Source organism: Daphnia carinata, chromosome 7 (genome assembly GCF_022539665.2).
Source record: "Daphnia carinata strain CSIRO-1 chromosome 7, CSIRO_AGI_Dcar_HiC_V3, whole genome shotgun sequence".
In the NCBI taxonomy this organism is placed as follows: domain Eukaryota; kingdom Metazoa; phylum Arthropoda; class Branchiopoda; order Diplostraca; family Daphniidae; genus Daphnia; species Daphnia carinata.
In genome coordinates, this window is record NC_081337.1 from 8780820 (window position 1) to 8795657 (window position 14838).

General features: G+C 38.9%; 5 protein-coding genes across 6 annotated transcripts; 4 read left to right on the top strand and 1 right to left on the bottom strand.

The window, feature by feature from the left end:
• Positions 1-546: 546 nt before the first annotated feature.
• On the top strand, positions 547-3904 carry LOC130703470 (transforming growth factor-beta-induced protein ig-h3-like). 2 transcript variants are annotated; one of them, XM_057524942.2, is made up of 12 exons: positions 548-885; positions 994-1087; positions 1154-1374; positions 1440-1629; positions 1835-2041; positions 2110-2271; positions 2368-2393; positions 2452-2551; positions 2640-2854; positions 2946-3135; positions 3203-3409; positions 3540-3904. In XM_057524942.2, exons 1-12 carry the CDS (start codon positions 778-780, stop codon positions 3626-3628), a joined length of 1809 nt encoding a protein of 602 aa, XP_057380925.1. In that variant the 5' UTR covers positions 548-777; the 3' UTR covers positions 3629-3904. The 2 variants fall into 2 exon arrangements, with proteins under 2 accessions (XP_057380921.1, XP_057380925.1); XM_057524938.2 differs by having other exon boundaries at positions 547-885; positions 2110-2393.
• A 1773-nt stretch (positions 3905-5677) lies between these two features.
• Positions 5678-8353, top strand: LOC130703530 (transforming growth factor-beta-induced protein ig-h3-like). The gene is made up of 11 exons (XM_059496383.1): positions 5678-5806; positions 5872-5965; positions 6033-6253; positions 6321-6510; positions 6573-6779; positions 6859-6995; positions 7065-7164; positions 7261-7475; positions 7587-7776; positions 7844-8050; positions 8115-8353. Exons 1-11 carry the CDS (start codon positions 5723-5725, stop codon positions 8201-8203), a joined length of 1734 nt encoding a protein of 577 aa, XP_059352366.1. The 5' UTR covers positions 5678-5722; the 3' UTR covers positions 8204-8353.
• A 222-nt stretch (positions 8354-8575) lies between these two features.
• On the top strand, positions 8576-9367 carry LOC130704005 (uncharacterized). The gene is made up of 3 exons (XM_057525480.2): positions 8576-8797; positions 8891-9103; positions 9164-9367. The coding sequence occupies exons 1-3, from the start codon at positions 8624-8626 to the stop codon at positions 9326-9328; spliced, it is 552 nt and encodes a 183-aa protein (XP_057381463.1). The 5' UTR covers positions 8576-8623; the 3' UTR covers positions 9329-9367.
• On the bottom strand, positions 9351-10457 carry LOC130703857 (THUMP domain-containing protein 1-like). The gene is made up of 5 exons (XM_057525309.2): positions 10240-10457; positions 9975-10181; positions 9810-9920; positions 9647-9729; positions 9351-9578 (listed from the first exon to the last, which is right to left on the bottom strand). Exons 1-5 carry the CDS (start codon positions 10396-10398, stop codon positions 9365-9367), a joined length of 774 nt encoding a protein of 257 aa, XP_057381292.1. The 5' UTR covers positions 10399-10457; the 3' UTR covers positions 9351-9364.
• Positions 10458-10702: 245 nt separating this feature from the next.
• On the top strand, positions 10703-13682 carry LOC130703497 (centriolar coiled-coil protein of 110 kDa-like). Its single transcript, XM_057524956.2, has 3 exons — positions 10703-10887; positions 10956-12693; positions 12797-13682. Exons 1-3 carry the CDS (start codon positions 10810-10812, stop codon positions 12853-12855), a joined length of 1875 nt encoding a protein of 624 aa, XP_057380939.1. The 5' UTR covers positions 10703-10809; the 3' UTR covers positions 12856-13682.
• Positions 13683-14838: the final 1156 nt, after the last annotated feature.

Genomic DNA, 14838 nt, shown 5'->3' on the forward strand with positions numbered 1-14838 from the left:
TCGCCGTGTATGTAGATTAAGACAATCTGGCATTAGAATACGAAGACAGTGCCCGCGGACGTGAAGGGAACGTGAAAAGCCATTCAGACAAAACTAGGCCATTCAGAGAACCCCTTTTTCCCTTTCTTTTGATGGATGAACTGTCTACCGTCTCCACGACATTTCGGTTATTGACCCCTTCCACCTTTCCTGTCTCTTTCATTCTGTCTAACTATCCCTATTATAAATTGTTCTTTACTGGGCCCGGCAACTGGTTCCATCACGACTTTAGTAATCTAATCTATCATGTTGCGTGAGCAGTTTTCCGCTACCTTTTAACTGGATAGAGACAACTGTTATTGCTGATCGATTTCCAAAAAATTCAGTTGTGTGTGTTAGACAATGTGATGTACTAGCTACAAGCATTGCCAGTTAAAGATGATGCGAGTTAATGGCGATTTTTAGCGTTGCAGCTTTCCCCGGAATTGCCGCTATCCATGTACGTGCTCAGCATTGTGTATTTATTTTTTTCACGTGGTATGCTTGAAAAATCATAAACAATTTAAGCTTTGACAGTACCTTGCGCAGTAGGGAAAAATATAAGCATCAGGTAGAGTGTAGGGAGAAACGAGCATAAAGCGAGTGAGGATGATCTTTTTCCATCTTTGGCGAACCAAACCGTAGCTTTCTCTACAAACAGTGACATGCTGGAGGCTATTCCGGAGCTCATATATAGCCTGAAACTTCAAACTTTTCTGATCAGATAGACTTTGTTAGACTAGTGAACAGTTCTTCGAAATGAAGTGCCTAATAGTTGCTTTCATCACTCTTCTCATCGCTTCTTCTTCGGCGAATTCTGATGGTTATCAAACAAATCATACACGGATTAAACGACAGTTCTCATTGGTAAGATTTCATCTTTATTTTATTTCTAAAATTCCATATTGTATTTACTATTAGTCTAAATGCGAAGATCTGTAATTCAAAGCTTTAATGTTTTCTTTTTCAATATAGGGCAGTATTCCAATAGTTTTAACTAACAATGGCCTAACAACCCTGGTCGACATGGTGGTAAAAGCTGGATTGGCAGACGCGCTTTCCGGTCCAGGTAAACATCTGTTTTTCTAAGATTTTTTGATATTTCGATCGATAAAAATTCTTGTAATTTTTACAGGACCCTTTACTGTATTTGCGCCGATAAATAATGCTTTCAGCGCCGTAGATCCATCAACACTCAATGCCATTATGAGTGACATTACAGTTCTAAGACAAGTAATTGCCTATCATGTCGTGGAATCAACTCTACCAGCTGCATTGTTCAAAAATGAGTTGACACCACTCACCGCTTCAGGAGAAAGCCTTCGCGTCAACGTTTATGATTCTGGAGATGCAAAAGTAAGTGAGAAATTAATTCGTAGCATATGCTAGACTAACGTTACTCATCTGCAACTTGATGGCAGACGGTGACCATCAACGGAGCGTTAAAGATAAGAACTATAGAAGCAACCAATGGCATCATCCACGTTATCAATAAAGTTCTTATACCCGAGCCCCAAAGCAACATCATAGAGGTTTTGGAAAAAAAAGGCAAATTTACGACACTTTTGACTGCGTTGGCCGTTGCTGGTTTAACAACAACCATTCAAAATGGTTAGTTATGTTATTGTATATTCTATGGTGTATAGTTATGTTTGAAAGTTTATAGCTCGAAGAGATTTCTATTGCCTTTTGTTTATCTTTCTTTATAAGATAGAGAGAGACAAAAGCTTTTTTATTCTTTGCAGAACGTTCCACGAATGCAACTTTCAAATGTGATTGAATAACGACCCTACGTATTTTGTTCTTCCCACAATAGCGGGACCGTTCACGCTGTTTGCTCCAACCGATGACGCTTTTAGGTCTCTCCCAGCTGGAACTCTAGACTCTTTGATTACCAATCGCGAAGAACTTAAGAAAGTTTTGCTATCTCACGTTGCGTCTGGTACTCTCTACAAACGGGGACTTTCTTCTGGTCTCGTCCCTGTCATCGCCGGTGGTAACGTTAAAGCTGCTGTAGGTTTTGGTAAGTGAAAGACAATTTAAAACCATTACAGTTTATTGACCAATCTTGTATTTCCATTCGTTTACCAGACGGAGCCATGTTTGGCAATGCCCAGATGATCGAGACGGACCTTTTTGCGTCTAATGGAGTCATCCACGTCATTAACTCTGTAATTATTCAACCAGTCGGTCAACCACCAAAAGCTGTTTTCAGCCAACGAGCAAAAGCTGTTGACAACCAACCATCAAAAACTGTTGATATCCAACCATCAAAAGCTGTTGATATCCAACCCTCAAAAGCTGTTAACATCCAACCATCAAAAACTGTTGACATACAACCAGTAAAACCTCCTGTTAATCAACAGAAAACAAGGGTAATAAGCATTATGTAATAGAAGTGTAATCGCAATTGAGTAAATGTTCCAATTGTAGGTAGCCCGCACCATTGCATCAATGTTGAACGAGAATGGGCTTACTACACTGGCCGATTTAGTCGTGAAAGTTGGTTTGGTCAATGTACTTTCTCAACAAGGTGAGGATTATTTCACGCTTAAGTCATTAATTTAAAAACTAGAGTTTTTTCTGGCCATGTCCGTCAAGAATCGAAAGTCTCTTTTCAGGCTCGTTTACGCTCTTTGCACCGACAAACGACGCTTTCAGCGCTTTGGATTCGGTCACATGGAATGCGCTTTTGCAAGACGTTAATCTTCTAAAACGTGTTCTGACTTACCACATTGTTCCGTCCGCCATACCTCCTGCATCTATGAAAAACGAACTGGTTACAAATTCGCTATCCGGTGAAAGTCTTCGCATCAACGAGTACAATAACAGGAAGGTGAGTCATTCGGAGCACCGATAACGAAAAAGAATTCACTTTAGTGTGTCATACATAAATGAATAATGCGGTTTCATTTTGTATGTGAAAGGTGGTTACCGTTAACGGGGCACTAAAGTTAAAGACTCTGGAAGCTGAAAACGGCATCGTTTACGTAATCGACAAGGTCCTCATACCAGATAATAATAAAAGTATCGTTAAAGTGCTTGAAACTAAAGGAAAATTCACGACTTTGATGACGGCGCTTGTTGTTTCTGGATTGAAAAATCATCTTGACACAGGTTGGTAAATTATTCTATGCTTAGAACGTTACAGCTTTTACTTTCATGGATTGCTTGTTGGTTGTAGCCGGACCTTTCACTCTGTTCGCACCATCCGACGATGCCTTCAAAGCCCTTCCGGCTGGTGTATTGAATTCTTTATTTACGAACCCGAGCGAATTGCAAAAGGTTCTGCTTAGTCACGTCATTCCCACCACCGTGTATAGCCGGGGACTTTCTAGTGGTCATCTCAATCTCGCCCGAGGTGGAAAAGTTGCTGTAACTGTGAGCCAAAGTAAGTTCCATGACCACATTTAAATTTTAGCATCTAGTTTTGTTCTTTGGGAGTATCACTTATTTCTTACTTTGGAATTTCTTCTTTGAAAAGCATTTTACGTAGATTCATGTATCTTTTCTTTTGATAGGTGGTGTGAAAATATCAAATGCAAACGTAATTGAAGCCGATCTTGTTGCAGCAAACGGTGTAATTCACGTCATCAACAATTTAATCTAATTTTTATCTTCTTCCTTCGTTCCTTGAGAAAAACTATGTCTCCGTGATTAGAAATTTCTTACCTGATATTGCAAAAAGCAATTTTAGGTTCCATCACTCGTTGGCGGGAGTGGGTGTGTAAGATAAAACTTGAGAAAATATCATTTTTTTTTGTCAGTCACGCAGACACAGTTAGTTAGTATTCCATCTATACGATTTACGCTGCTGATTCTATTTCTTTTGTAATCATAAGGACAGCAGGCTGAATTTGAATTGAATATACCCTTGTCATTCTTGTTTCCGCCTCCTCCTCCTGCAGACTAAAAACGTGATTGAACAGTAATCCGCGTAGAAGTTATTTTTTATTGAACTGACAGAACAGTTTTGCACAGATATCAAGAAAGAAAAACTTGGCAAAAGAATGCAAATATAAAAAATGCTGAACTACCACCTTTGCAATGCACAGGTACACCACAGGTGATCCTTCCCTTCTTTTTGAGCCACTAAAAGATAAGAGGGAAGTGGACGATACTTTTAAGGAGTGTAAGCAGATCAATCAAGACCTCTCATTTACTACAAGGAGATAAATTATAACGTGTTCGGTATTACATTTTTTGTTGAGTAAAAAGTGGGCCCCATCTTTATTGGCGTTTTCGAGTATATTGGAAATCTTCCATGGATAGATTGGGCCCAATTTGTTTATCGGAGGCTTTACAGCGGTAAGGATCTCGTTCTTTAACATCTTAAGAATAGAGTTCTGTTTCAATGGTTGGCCTTATTTATTTTCTTTTTCTTTTAGCTTGGCAGGAATGGCCGATAGGATTTTTTTGCCTCTGTATACGTACACTTGGTTGTGCCATCGTGGGAACTGACTTGTTCCTTTCCAGTTTCATTTCTAATACTAGGATTCGGCTTTTTTTTACAGACGTTCTGGGCTTCCAGTGCAGGAATCTTCGCAATGACTAAGTTCATTACGAGCATTGTGTTTTTCTTTACCATAAGCCGCTGAACGCCTCTGTAACTATTCGTATTTACTTCTGTTACTATCTCCACGTGATTTTCGATGGCGCTGGCAATGGAAGACTCCATCTTGGTTCAATCTGCTATTTTTTCAAAATGTGAGAGATTCTCAAGAAGCATTTTGTTCTTGAGTAACCCTATGCAAAGGTGCGTAAGTATAGTCATCTCCCTTCCTGACTGTAGATTTTTTTGCTATTTAAGGGTTTGTAATATCTTCATACTACGTGGCCTATTTATAGTACGTAGCCCCGATAAATTTTTCGCACAAACATCAATCAATTGAGCACCTTTTTTTGTTTTTCGTCGAATGATTACACTTTCAACAGGTTTCGTACGGGGAAATGGATACTTCAGAATTTTGGATTCCATAGCATTAAAGCTTCATGATGGCCTTGCTTTAAATGAAGGTGCAATTGGCCTTGACATCAACATTTAGGGTAGTATCAATAGAAATCTTCGCAGCACGAATGGATAGAATCCAAGGTGAAAATCACAAAATCTCTTTTACAGATAATTTGTTTGTTTCCACGAGCCTCTTAATGGAAGAACTTATATAAGCGTTCTTTTCTCTAAGCTTATATAAGTTGTTCCACAAACAGGCACGATTTATCCCTTTTGTTGAACAACTTATATAAGCTAAGAGTCTTAGCTTATATAAGTTGTTCCAAACCATACACATTCCAACTTATAGAAGCTTTATTTCTCTTAGCTTAAACAAGTTGTTCCAAAAAGAAGCTCGTGGAAAGCAAAGGAATTATATAAAAAAGATTTTAGTTTGTTGCACAAAGAAAATTGTATCAAATCAAAAGCGAAGCTATTAGATGACCATATCCATCGACTGATTGTCACCTTGTCTTTTTGTAGGAAACTTATATAAGCGTACCAGCTGAACACTTACATAAGCTACGGAGGATGCTTTGTAGGAACAACAAACTCGGAACTCCACGACGGTCACAGAGCATTTCCTTATTTGGGTAATAGAATTGTAGCTTTCTCTACACGAGGCCATCCCTTAGCACCTATAAAGGTAGAGGATTTGAAACTTAGTGAGCAAAGTCGGGCTTCATCTGACTCTTGAATCACTTGCTCACCACGATGTTCATTGTTGTCACTTCAGTTGTTCTCTTCGCAGCTTCTTCATTAGCCTTGCCCGGTAGTCATCAGCGTCAATTCTCCAGCGTAAGGACCCACCTTAATGCCACGTTTTTTCCAATCTATTTAATTGCGTTCTATGTATTGAATTAGGAAACATTCCAACTGTTCTGAGGAATAATGGACTCACGACATTGGTCGATTCGGTTGTCAAAGCTGGCTTAGCAGAGGCTCTTTCTGGAGCAGGTAAGTGCCGTACTTTCTAATGACACTCCTCCATGGTAGTAACGTAATCGTACTAATCAAATTTCAGGACCGTTCACGGTATTTGCACCGACTAATGACGCTTTCGGTGCTGTCGATCCTACGATTCTTAATTCCATCTTAAATGACGTTGCTCTCCTCAAGAATGTTTTAACCTACCACGTCGTTGCATCAGCTTTAGTTCCGTCTTCTATAAAAAATGAATTGACTCCGCGTTCATTATCAGGCGAAAAACTCCGCATTAACGTTTATGGTTCAGGAAATACGGCGGTTAGTAACTATTCAAGTTTAAGAAAAACTTATGTAAGACTTTTGACATCAAGAACTCGCTCTTTAGAAGGTAACAATTAATGGAGCGCTGAGATTGAAAACCTTGGAAGCAAGTAATGGTATTATTTACGTGATCGATAAAGTATTAGTACCAGAGCCAGAAAGCAATATAGTGAAAGTGTTGGAAAAGAAAAAAATTTTCTCTACATTGCTCACGGCATTGAAAATTACTGATTTGACTTCCACAGTTGAAAGTGGTTAGTATAATGAACATGATGTGAAAGAAATTTGGATTGCCTATTAAGTTGCTTTGTATTAGCTGGGCCTTTTACACTGTTCGCTCCAACCGATGATGCTTTCAAAGCCCTTCCACTCGGTGCTCTTGACTCATTGATTGCCAACCCGGAAGAACTAAAAAAAATTTTACTGACACATGTTGTTTCTGGCACTGTCTATAGCCGAGGACTGGCTTCCGGTGCTGTACCAGTTGTTGCTGGTGGTAACATTGATGCTGTTGTGGCTCGAAGTAAGTAATGGGAAAATGTCTTGGAAAAAAACAACAAAAAAACAAAACAAATTGTAACTAATTGATTGATGTGAAAAAGATGGAGTCACTATTGGGAATGCTGAAGTTACTGACGCTGATCTTTTTGCTTCGAATGGAGTCATTCACGTCATCAGTTCTGTAATTCTTCGTTCGGCTAATGAACCAAACAAAGCGGCAACCAATCATCCGATTCCAGTAGGTTATTTTTCAGTGTTTAGTTGTGGAAGAAAAAAATTGGTGGAAAAATGTTTTTCTTTCATCCAGACAGCTGGTAACATCCCTTCTGTGTTGACGAAGAACGGTTTGACTACATTGGTGGACTTAGTCGTGAAAGCTGAACTTGCAAATGCACTTTCCGGACCAGGTAAGATTTTTTTTTTTTATTGTATATAATCACATAGGTATACCGTAGGACCAGAATCAACTAGTCATCATTGCCAATAATTCGTCCATCTTCCAGGCCCGTTTACTGTCTTTGCTCCGACAAATGATGCTTTCAACGCTGTCGATCCAGTCACCCTGAATGCCCTTTTGCAGGATGTTGATCTTCTTAAACGTGTTTTGACTTATCATGTTGTTGGTTCAGCTCTACCGCCTGCCGCTATCCAAAATGAATTGGTTACCAAGTCTTTGGCCGGCGAAAGTATTCGTATCAACATTTACAACAACGGCAAGGTTAAAGAATACTTAAGCCTAGCGAATATTTTCTAAACATGAATTTAGTCAATACTACCAAAGTTACTTAATACTTGACGATTCTGAACTTTTTGGGTTACTGATACAAAGATGGTAACTATTAACGGAGCTCTCAGATTGAGGACCCTGGAAGCTTCAAATGGCATCATTTACGTAATCGACAAAGTTCTTGTACCGGATAACGATAAGAGTATCGTCAAAGTGCTAGCATCCAAAGGGAAATTCACAACACTGATCACTGCCATCAACGTTGCTGGGTTGAAAACCCATCTTGACACTGGTATATATATTTTTTTACTTACAAAACGCTCGATCGAATCTAATTTTTGTGAAACACCCGACTGCAGCCGGTCCTTTTACACTCTTCGCACCAACAGACGATGCTTTTGCAGCCCTACCTGAAGGAGCATTGGATTCTCTGATTGCAAACCCAAGAGAGTTAAAAAAGGTTTTGCTTAGTCATGTAATCCCGAGCTCGTTTTTTAGTAGGGGTATTTCTACTGGACAACTCAATCTCGCTAGAGGTGGAAGTATTGGAGTAACAGCAAACGAAAGTAAGCGTCAAAACAATATTGACAAATTTGTGTGACTTTATCTACTATCTTTCTTATTTTGAAGGTGGAGTGAAAATTGCCAATGCTGATGTAATTGAAGCTGATATTTCTGCATCAAATGGTGTAATTCACGTAATTAATCGTGTGCTATGAGCTCTCGCATCTAACTTTTTTGGCCGTGTTATCTTCTTCGGTCTTGTTTCATTTTACTTAGATATAGAAAGTTGTTCATGGATGTAAGGAGAAAGTTGGATGTAGAAAAAAAGAAATACATCATGCCGACTTTGTCGTCAATCATGTTTACTGCCAAACTTCCATGTTCCTTCTGGTCTCCTTGCATATTTAGATTTTTAGGTTTCATCAACTTAAAAAAAAAATTTTGAGATTCGTTAAAAATAAATAAATAAATTCGTGGTTGGTGGGGTGGTTTCTTGTTTTTTCCTTTTGCAAAAAAGAATTAGACACGAAACCAGAGCTGGCAAAACTGAGACATACGCTTTCTGTTTATTACAACCTTCGCCAGATTGCAGACGACAAAATTCGCTTGTGAGTTCGGTTTACAATTACTTCAAAATGCCTTACGTTTATGTCGGAAAGCGAAATTTCTATATTGGGAAAAGGTTATGGGAAATAGTGGGGAATTTGAAAAATTTTGGTGAAGGCAGAATTCTTGTTCGAAGTAAATTTGAGAGGTATCCAGAAGTCTCGTACGTCAAGATTATTCGAGCGGAGCCTCTCATGGATGAGGTAAATGCATTGCTGAAGTGCTGAAACAATCAGGTGTTAGTTATTTACTATAGACTTCTGTTATGTTATTCTTTTTTACATTTTGCTGTACAGGAAAATATGTTTGGTAGGGTACTTGTTGAACAAGTTTTTAGAGGAAGACCTTATGGAGAGTATGACTTATCCAAAACTGCTTACAAGAATGACTTCAAACTAGTTCCCAAAGATGAAGAGGAGTTCTATCTTAGCCGAACTATGAAGGCAGAGGAATTGGAGAAGCTTAAAAAACCCTTGCCAGAATTTATTCAATTTCCTCCTCTATTAAAGGTGATCACTTTTATTTATACCAACATATTATGTTTTCTGTAATGTAGCTTCAAAATGCAGGAAATGATCTCCAAACAGGAAAATAACCCTAACCCTTTATTGAAAGCAGTGTATAAGTTTGGTCCCAATAATGCCTCAGTATTTATACAGCCTGGTGCAGTATGCAACAAAACACAAATTGAGAATTCTAAAGCACCTCATCTGTATGAAAATTTAAGACCTTAACGTAGTGGAGATGGGATTACACTGCAGTCAAAAATTTTATTTTGCCTTCTGAGCAATTTCTAGAAGATTGTACTTTGCACGACCAGAATAATTAGTAACCACACCTAAACAGCATGTTGCCCTTAGAACTTCAACAACCATGCTTATTTCTGGATTATCAAGATCAACTTTCATTTCAGGAAATTTTTTTGCGACAATTTCGGCGATTGGAACTATGAGGTCATCTCGTTTAAGATTATGGTTTCTAATCCTAATAAGAAATGGGAACCATGAAATTTTTAAATGCCGTTTTTATAAAATACTTATACTGGTACTTACTTTACTAAAAGAGAAAAGGTTTTATGGTTAGCCATTTTGTCAACAAGGGTTTCGGCTGCTTTAAGGATGTCTTCTTTTACAGACTGTAATTGTATATGAATGACATAATGAGATTAATACTGCTGTACACAATGTATAATATCTTTCTTATTCATTGAAATACCTTGCATGTGATTTGAATGGGAAGCATACGAAGAAGAAATTTGGTGGTTTGCTGTTGTTTCTTTTCAATATCAGAAATGATCGCATCAACAATTTCTGAAGGATTCTCCAACTAAAACAAAAAGAGACGTGTTATTTTGGTTCAAAACAACAGAAAGAAACCTACAGTAGATCGAATGAAGATGCATCCTTTAATGTTGGTCATAACACTTTGAAATCTTCTCTCAGAAACAGGCTGTGCCTGTTTTTTTTTGAGTTCATCCATTTCCTTGGTCAATTCATCTTCAATTTCTTCCTTTTTAACCTCTGAAGATTCAACATCTTTGTTTGGTTCTTGACTACCATAGAGGATGTCAGCATGTTCATTTAAAATCTTAAAAACAAACAAATGTATAGTTTCATGCAATTCATGTTAAAACGTTTCTATGTACATTGTAGGCTTCTCTGACACCATCTCTTTCTCTGTTCGATGTACAAAGGAAGCCTTTTTGGCCAGGTCCTAGTTCATTGGCAGATTTTCGAGCCTGTTTTGCAGATTTGATATAAAACGCCTTGTCTTTGGCTTTGCGTTTGTTTCCCGCTTCCGACATTGTAAAAGAAGAACCTATTTATCTACGTGTTGCGTGGCTATCAGTAGAACTAGAACCACTAGAACGTGGTTACAAAATCAAATTTTGGGAAGAAGCAGTCGACAATAGAACACAATAAAAAAAGAAATAAAACAGAAAAAGCCGGAAAACACAAAAATCAAGGGCAGAAAAATACTTAAATATTTTTATCTTTCATGTGTCATACATTCTTTTCAAATTTTTACATTCACAAAACAATGTAGAAATGTTTTCAATTTTTGTTTTTAATTTCCAGCAACAGCACCACTTGTGATTTGTGAATGCACCCTTGGCTTTGACAGCTGTTCGAAGTTTGCGTTGGATTTCAAGGATTTGATAATCCGTTTTTTTTAGCAAGCGTTTACTGTTTGAAATGAAATCTGCTTGTCTAAAATGCCAGAATCTAATGCATTAGAAAATCGTTACGTTTCGTGCATTCGAGTAAATGGAAAGCCGATTCTACCGCCAATTGTAAGTTTTCCAAGTTTTATATGACATGATTTATTCTTGCAATACTAATAAAATGTGATACATGTCAGTTGAACGATGACAAACGAAGAGCGATGCGACAGCTTAGAGAAGAAGCTATTGCCGTTGAATGCCGCTTAAAAGAAAAACGCCGGGCTCAACTTATGGAACAAGTCCAGATTATTCTTGACAAATGTGTGACATTAGATGAACTTAATGTTTCCAAGGTAGAGCCATCGAAGTACCGCCTAATAAGCGAACCTCTTCTACAAACACCAGTGAGGCTTAACAGTTCACTTTCTCAGCCAGCCAAGCTACCAAAGCCAGTAACGTCGTACTCATTACCATCCACCCCATTACTAGACGAAGTTTCAATTGAGGATCTTCACAAGAAGTTTTTATCCATGAAGCAGAATTGCAAAGATGTCAGCGTTTCAGAATCATCAGCAATGAGCACTGATTTAGGACCTTACATGCAAGATTCAGACTCAGATTCTAGTTCTTCAGATTCTTCTACACCTCGTGCATTGACCTTGTCTGACACCGACATTTCTACAAGTTTGGATTGTTCTACACCCATAAAATCTCAAAGAGTACGACGCTTGTCATACACGCTGGAAGCACCTAGTCCGGTGTTGTTGAAAATGATGCAGAACAAAGCAGCCGAACGAGAGAGAGCGACCATTTTGGATGTGCCTAGACTTAACCTTTCCAATTCTGATGATTTGCCAAGAAATGGTGCTGATTCCTCCCAGGGGGGCAATCAGCAAACGAGCATGCTTCAGGTAACAGCAGTTCAATATTCCGCCACTGTATCGGACAAGAATCGAAATAACGGAAGTCTAAATGCAGCGCACAATCTAATGAACTTAAATTTGCCCCCAAAAAACACTGAAGATGTAATCAACGGAAACTCGACTGAAAAACAAAAAGCCAACACTTCGCACAAGCCAAATTTTGAAGCTAACAAATCGAAACTTGAAAGTATAGCAACAAACTGTGATAACAACGGAAACTCACCCCGAATTCAAGATGTTCCCAAATCTGGGAATTTGATTGAAGAATTTTTAACGCAACAACAAAGACTCATGAACGAATTATTAGAAAAGCAAGCCAAAGAACAAGAGAGATTGGTGCAATTATTTAAAGAACAAGAAGAACAACTGATGACACGAATGCAAGCGCAAGCGTTGCAGCAGCCGTCAGTTGCCGAAAATAAAAGTCCAGCTTGCCGCAGTTTGAAGCAGAGCTTCGACCGTTCGGCCAAGGCTAGGAGCCTGTTTGAATCTGGCCGTCTTTCTGCATTAGTTCGCGGCTATTTGACTCGACGACTCTTAACCACCGATCGAGTGCAGTCTATCATTCAAACCATTCGCGACACGACAACCTGTCTCAAAGAATTAAACCAGGGTAACATGACGATTTTGCCTAGCGATATTGAATTGCATAAACGTCTAATTCAGCAGCTAAACGGAGCAATCCATTCGTTGCACGAAATTTTTTTCGAGTGGGATGTCAACGAAAGAATGTTAGTTATAGCACGTGACAGGGAGAAAAAAGCTGGCCTAATCGTTACGGGAGTGTCGATTCGTATGCGGCCAAGAAGTCGTTCTCTCTCGTCAGCTACTGTCAAAAGTCTGGAGCGCAAATTGACTAGACACGACAGCCAAAATAGTAGCCGGCCAAGCTCAGCCTCCACTGCACATCCACGCACCTCTCCGTCTAGTTTGGCCCCTTCTTCAGCTGATCGCAAGCGAAGCCCTTCGTCCAGCGGATCTTTCTCGTCTTTCAGTGCTGCGCCATCAAATGGTAAAAACCGACTTTCCACGCGCATTCCACCTCATTTACGCGTCTTAGTTTATCGTTTGAAGCGTAAAGGCTAAATGCTTTTCTCGTATTCGTTTGTTGGCAGGATCATTACACGGCAAGAACAAACATAAGCCGTCGACCCGAAAACCTTGGCGTTGCTGATCTACTGATCTACTACTTATCGGAAAAATTCAGTCCATGTCTGTGTTGGTTAACGAAAGTCGCCTAGCTCTTATTTTGTGGTGTAGGTTTGGTCATTAACACAGGCACAACTGTACTTTCATTCCCCGTGCATGAAATGTTTTTGGAAAGTCAAACTTTTTATGATCTCCTATATTTCCCTTATTATTTGTCCGGAAGTCCTACCTGTGTGCTCGCTCTTAAACCCGTTAAGTATAAGAATAAAAAAAAGCAATGATATGGAGAATTATCAAATAAAATAGGCAAGTAAAGAAGAGAAGGAAAAAAATGGAACGGTGAACTCAATCTTGCAGCAAATCCGTTGATGGACGCAACACAAAAAAGTAAATGACTGTGGAGGTCTGTGCAGCAGAATGGGTTTATTTGCGACCAGCAGCCTTCCCGCAGTGGGCGCGTGTATAGGAGGAACCGTCACGCTCCTGGAGATCCATTGAACCCGTTTATGAAATACGTGAGGCAACTCACCACTGACCGATATTTTTTTTTCTCCATCCATTGCGGTTTCAGCCGCGATGTTCAATTTTCTCAGCATCTCTCTTTTTTTTTTCTTTCTCGAACTCGATTTGTTCCGAGTTGCATCATCTTCTACTTACCGCGATGGGCTACCCCAATTATTAATCAAGTCGGTGACTCGTCTTCGTGTTACAAGACCATTTACTTCCTTCCATGTTATAGCCAAACTCACGCTGTGAAAATCGCCGTGATTAGTGAAGCTCGTTTGCCTGTTGCCGAGAAATTCTCGCTGATATTTCTGTGGAACTTCTCGTTTCACTGCTTTAATATATATTTTTTGAAACAAAAAAAAAGGTTAAAAAGAAGAACCAAAATGAAGTAAAAAAAAATTGTACGTATTCAGGAAGTACCATGTGAAATCAAAGCCGGCCACGTCGAGGGAAATAGTGCGTGATGCACATGCATAAATAACTCCCTAGTTTTACACGATGTTTACAGGCAGTTCCTAGCCAGTAGAAAAGAAGGAGTTCCATTGAAATTCCACTTTCGGGAAACTTCCGCTGCTCTAACTAAATCGAATAATAAAACAAAGAACAATAAATTCAGTAATGAATGATACTTCAAATGTAAAATCCCTTGGAAATCGGTTCATACGTTTGGCGCGTGCCAACATAGATGATTAGATTTTTAAAAAAATCTAGATCACGAAAATTGCGAAGGCTACGCCCTAAGAAGGAAGCCCTACAGCCACCGACAAGGACGTTCAGACCTCCTGGTTTGTTTTGTTCTTTTTTTTTTGGCAAATTGCCACCTATTTTACTGTCACCATTTATGGCTTTAGTCATAAATGGAGATAAATTCTGCATTTACAAATCAAAGCAAGTGATTTAATTCTAATAGAGCCAATGATAATCATTGCAAATGAAAAAGGATACCGTCGTTGTTCTTTGAGTGACCAATGTTGTACAACCTGTTCACGAGATTGTGCTTGTTCATCAGACCGGTACCACCACCGGTACCACTACTAGAATCTCATCCGCCTCTTTGCAAAAATAATCCTCTCATCGTTAATGCTTAAGCATCCTGTACGAGAAGACGCTGACAAACCGCTGAAAAGTGATCTAGTTTTCAGATGGACGGCCGTAGTTTCTAGTACCTCTTTTCTTTTCTTTTTTATTGGGTAATGGATCCTGCTTCCGTTCTCAATGTACTCTATTTGAGAGCTGTAGTATCTGTAGTATGCAAGTAAAAACAAAACAAAAAAAGAATCAAATCAAAATAAAAAGAACAATAGACTAGCTTAATCACTTCCTTTGTTCTTGCATGGTAATGGAATTTAGCCTTTTCGCGATGCTAGTGCTAACCAAAGCATACGAAACTGTGTCATGAAGACGACGGTAAACGTCGTGATGAATTTTTACCAATGACCTTCTTTTAAAGATTTTTCTGAAATGATTCCTTAAGAAAAAGTTATTCTAGCATATGAAAGGC

What these genes read in the sequence shown, in the direction of transcription:
- LOC130703530 (XM_059496383.1), top strand. Translation starts at nt 5,723, where the DNA reads ATGTTCATTGTTGTCACTTCAGTTGTTCTCTTCGCAGCTTCTTCATTA. An exon ending in GACTTCCACAGTTGAAAGTG is followed by an intron (nt 6,511 to 6,572) that starts GTTAGTATAATG and finishes GCTTTGTATTAG; the next exon opens with CTGGGCCTTTTACACTGTTC. An exon ending in GAAAACCCATCTTGACACTG is followed by an intron (nt 7,777 to 7,843) that starts GTATATATATTT and finishes ACCCGACTGCAG; the next exon opens with CCGGTCCTTTTACACTCTTC.
- LOC130703857 (XM_057525309.2), bottom strand. Translation starts at nt 10,398, where the DNA reads ATGTCGGAAGCGGGAAACAAACGCAAAGCCAAAGACAAGGCGTTTTAT. An exon ending in CCATTCAAATCACATGCAAG is followed by an intron (nt 9,730 to 9,809) that starts GTATTTCAATGA and finishes ATACAATTACAG; the next exon opens with TCTGTAAAAGAAGACATCCT. An exon ending in ACCTTTTCTCTTTTAGTAAA is followed by an intron (nt 9,579 to 9,646) that starts GTAAGTACCAGT and finishes ATTTCTTATTAG; the next exon opens with GATTAGAAACCATAATCTTA.
- LOC130704005 (XM_057525480.2), top strand. Translation starts at nt 8,624, where the DNA reads ATGCCTTACGTTTATGTCGGAAAGCGAAATTTCTATATTGGGAAAAGG. An exon ending in CGGAGCCTCTCATGGATGAG is followed by an intron (nt 8,798 to 8,890) that starts GTAAATGCATTG and finishes TTTGCTGTACAG; the next exon opens with GAAAATATGTTTGGTAGGGT. An exon ending in AATTTCCTCCTCTATTAAAG is followed by an intron (nt 9,104 to 9,163) that starts GTGATCACTTTT and finishes TTCAAAATGCAG; the next exon opens with GAAATGATCTCCAAACAGGA.
- LOC130703470 (XM_057524938.2), top strand. Translation starts at nt 778, where the DNA reads ATGAAGTGCCTAATAGTTGCTTTCATCACTCTTCTCATCGCTTCTTCT. An exon ending in AACAACAACCATTCAAAATG is followed by an intron (nt 1,630 to 1,834) that starts GTTAGTTATGTT and finishes TTCCCACAATAG; the next exon opens with CGGGACCGTTCACGCTGTTT. An exon ending in CAATGTACTTTCTCAACAAG is followed by an intron (nt 2,552 to 2,639) that starts GTGAGGATTATT and finishes GTCTCTTTTCAG; the next exon opens with GCTCGTTTACGCTCTTTGCA.
- LOC130703497 (XM_057524956.2), top strand. Translation starts at nt 10,810, where the DNA reads ATGCCAGAATCTAATGCATTAGAAAATCGTTACGTTTCGTGCATTCGA. An exon ending in AGCCGATTCTACCGCCAATT is followed by an intron (nt 10,888 to 10,955) that starts GTAAGTTTTCCA and finishes GATACATGTCAG; the next exon opens with TTGAACGATGACAAACGAAG. An exon ending in CAGTGCTGCGCCATCAAATG is followed by an intron (nt 12,694 to 12,796) that starts GTAAAAACCGAC and finishes GTTTGTTGGCAG; the next exon opens with GATCATTACACGGCAAGAAC.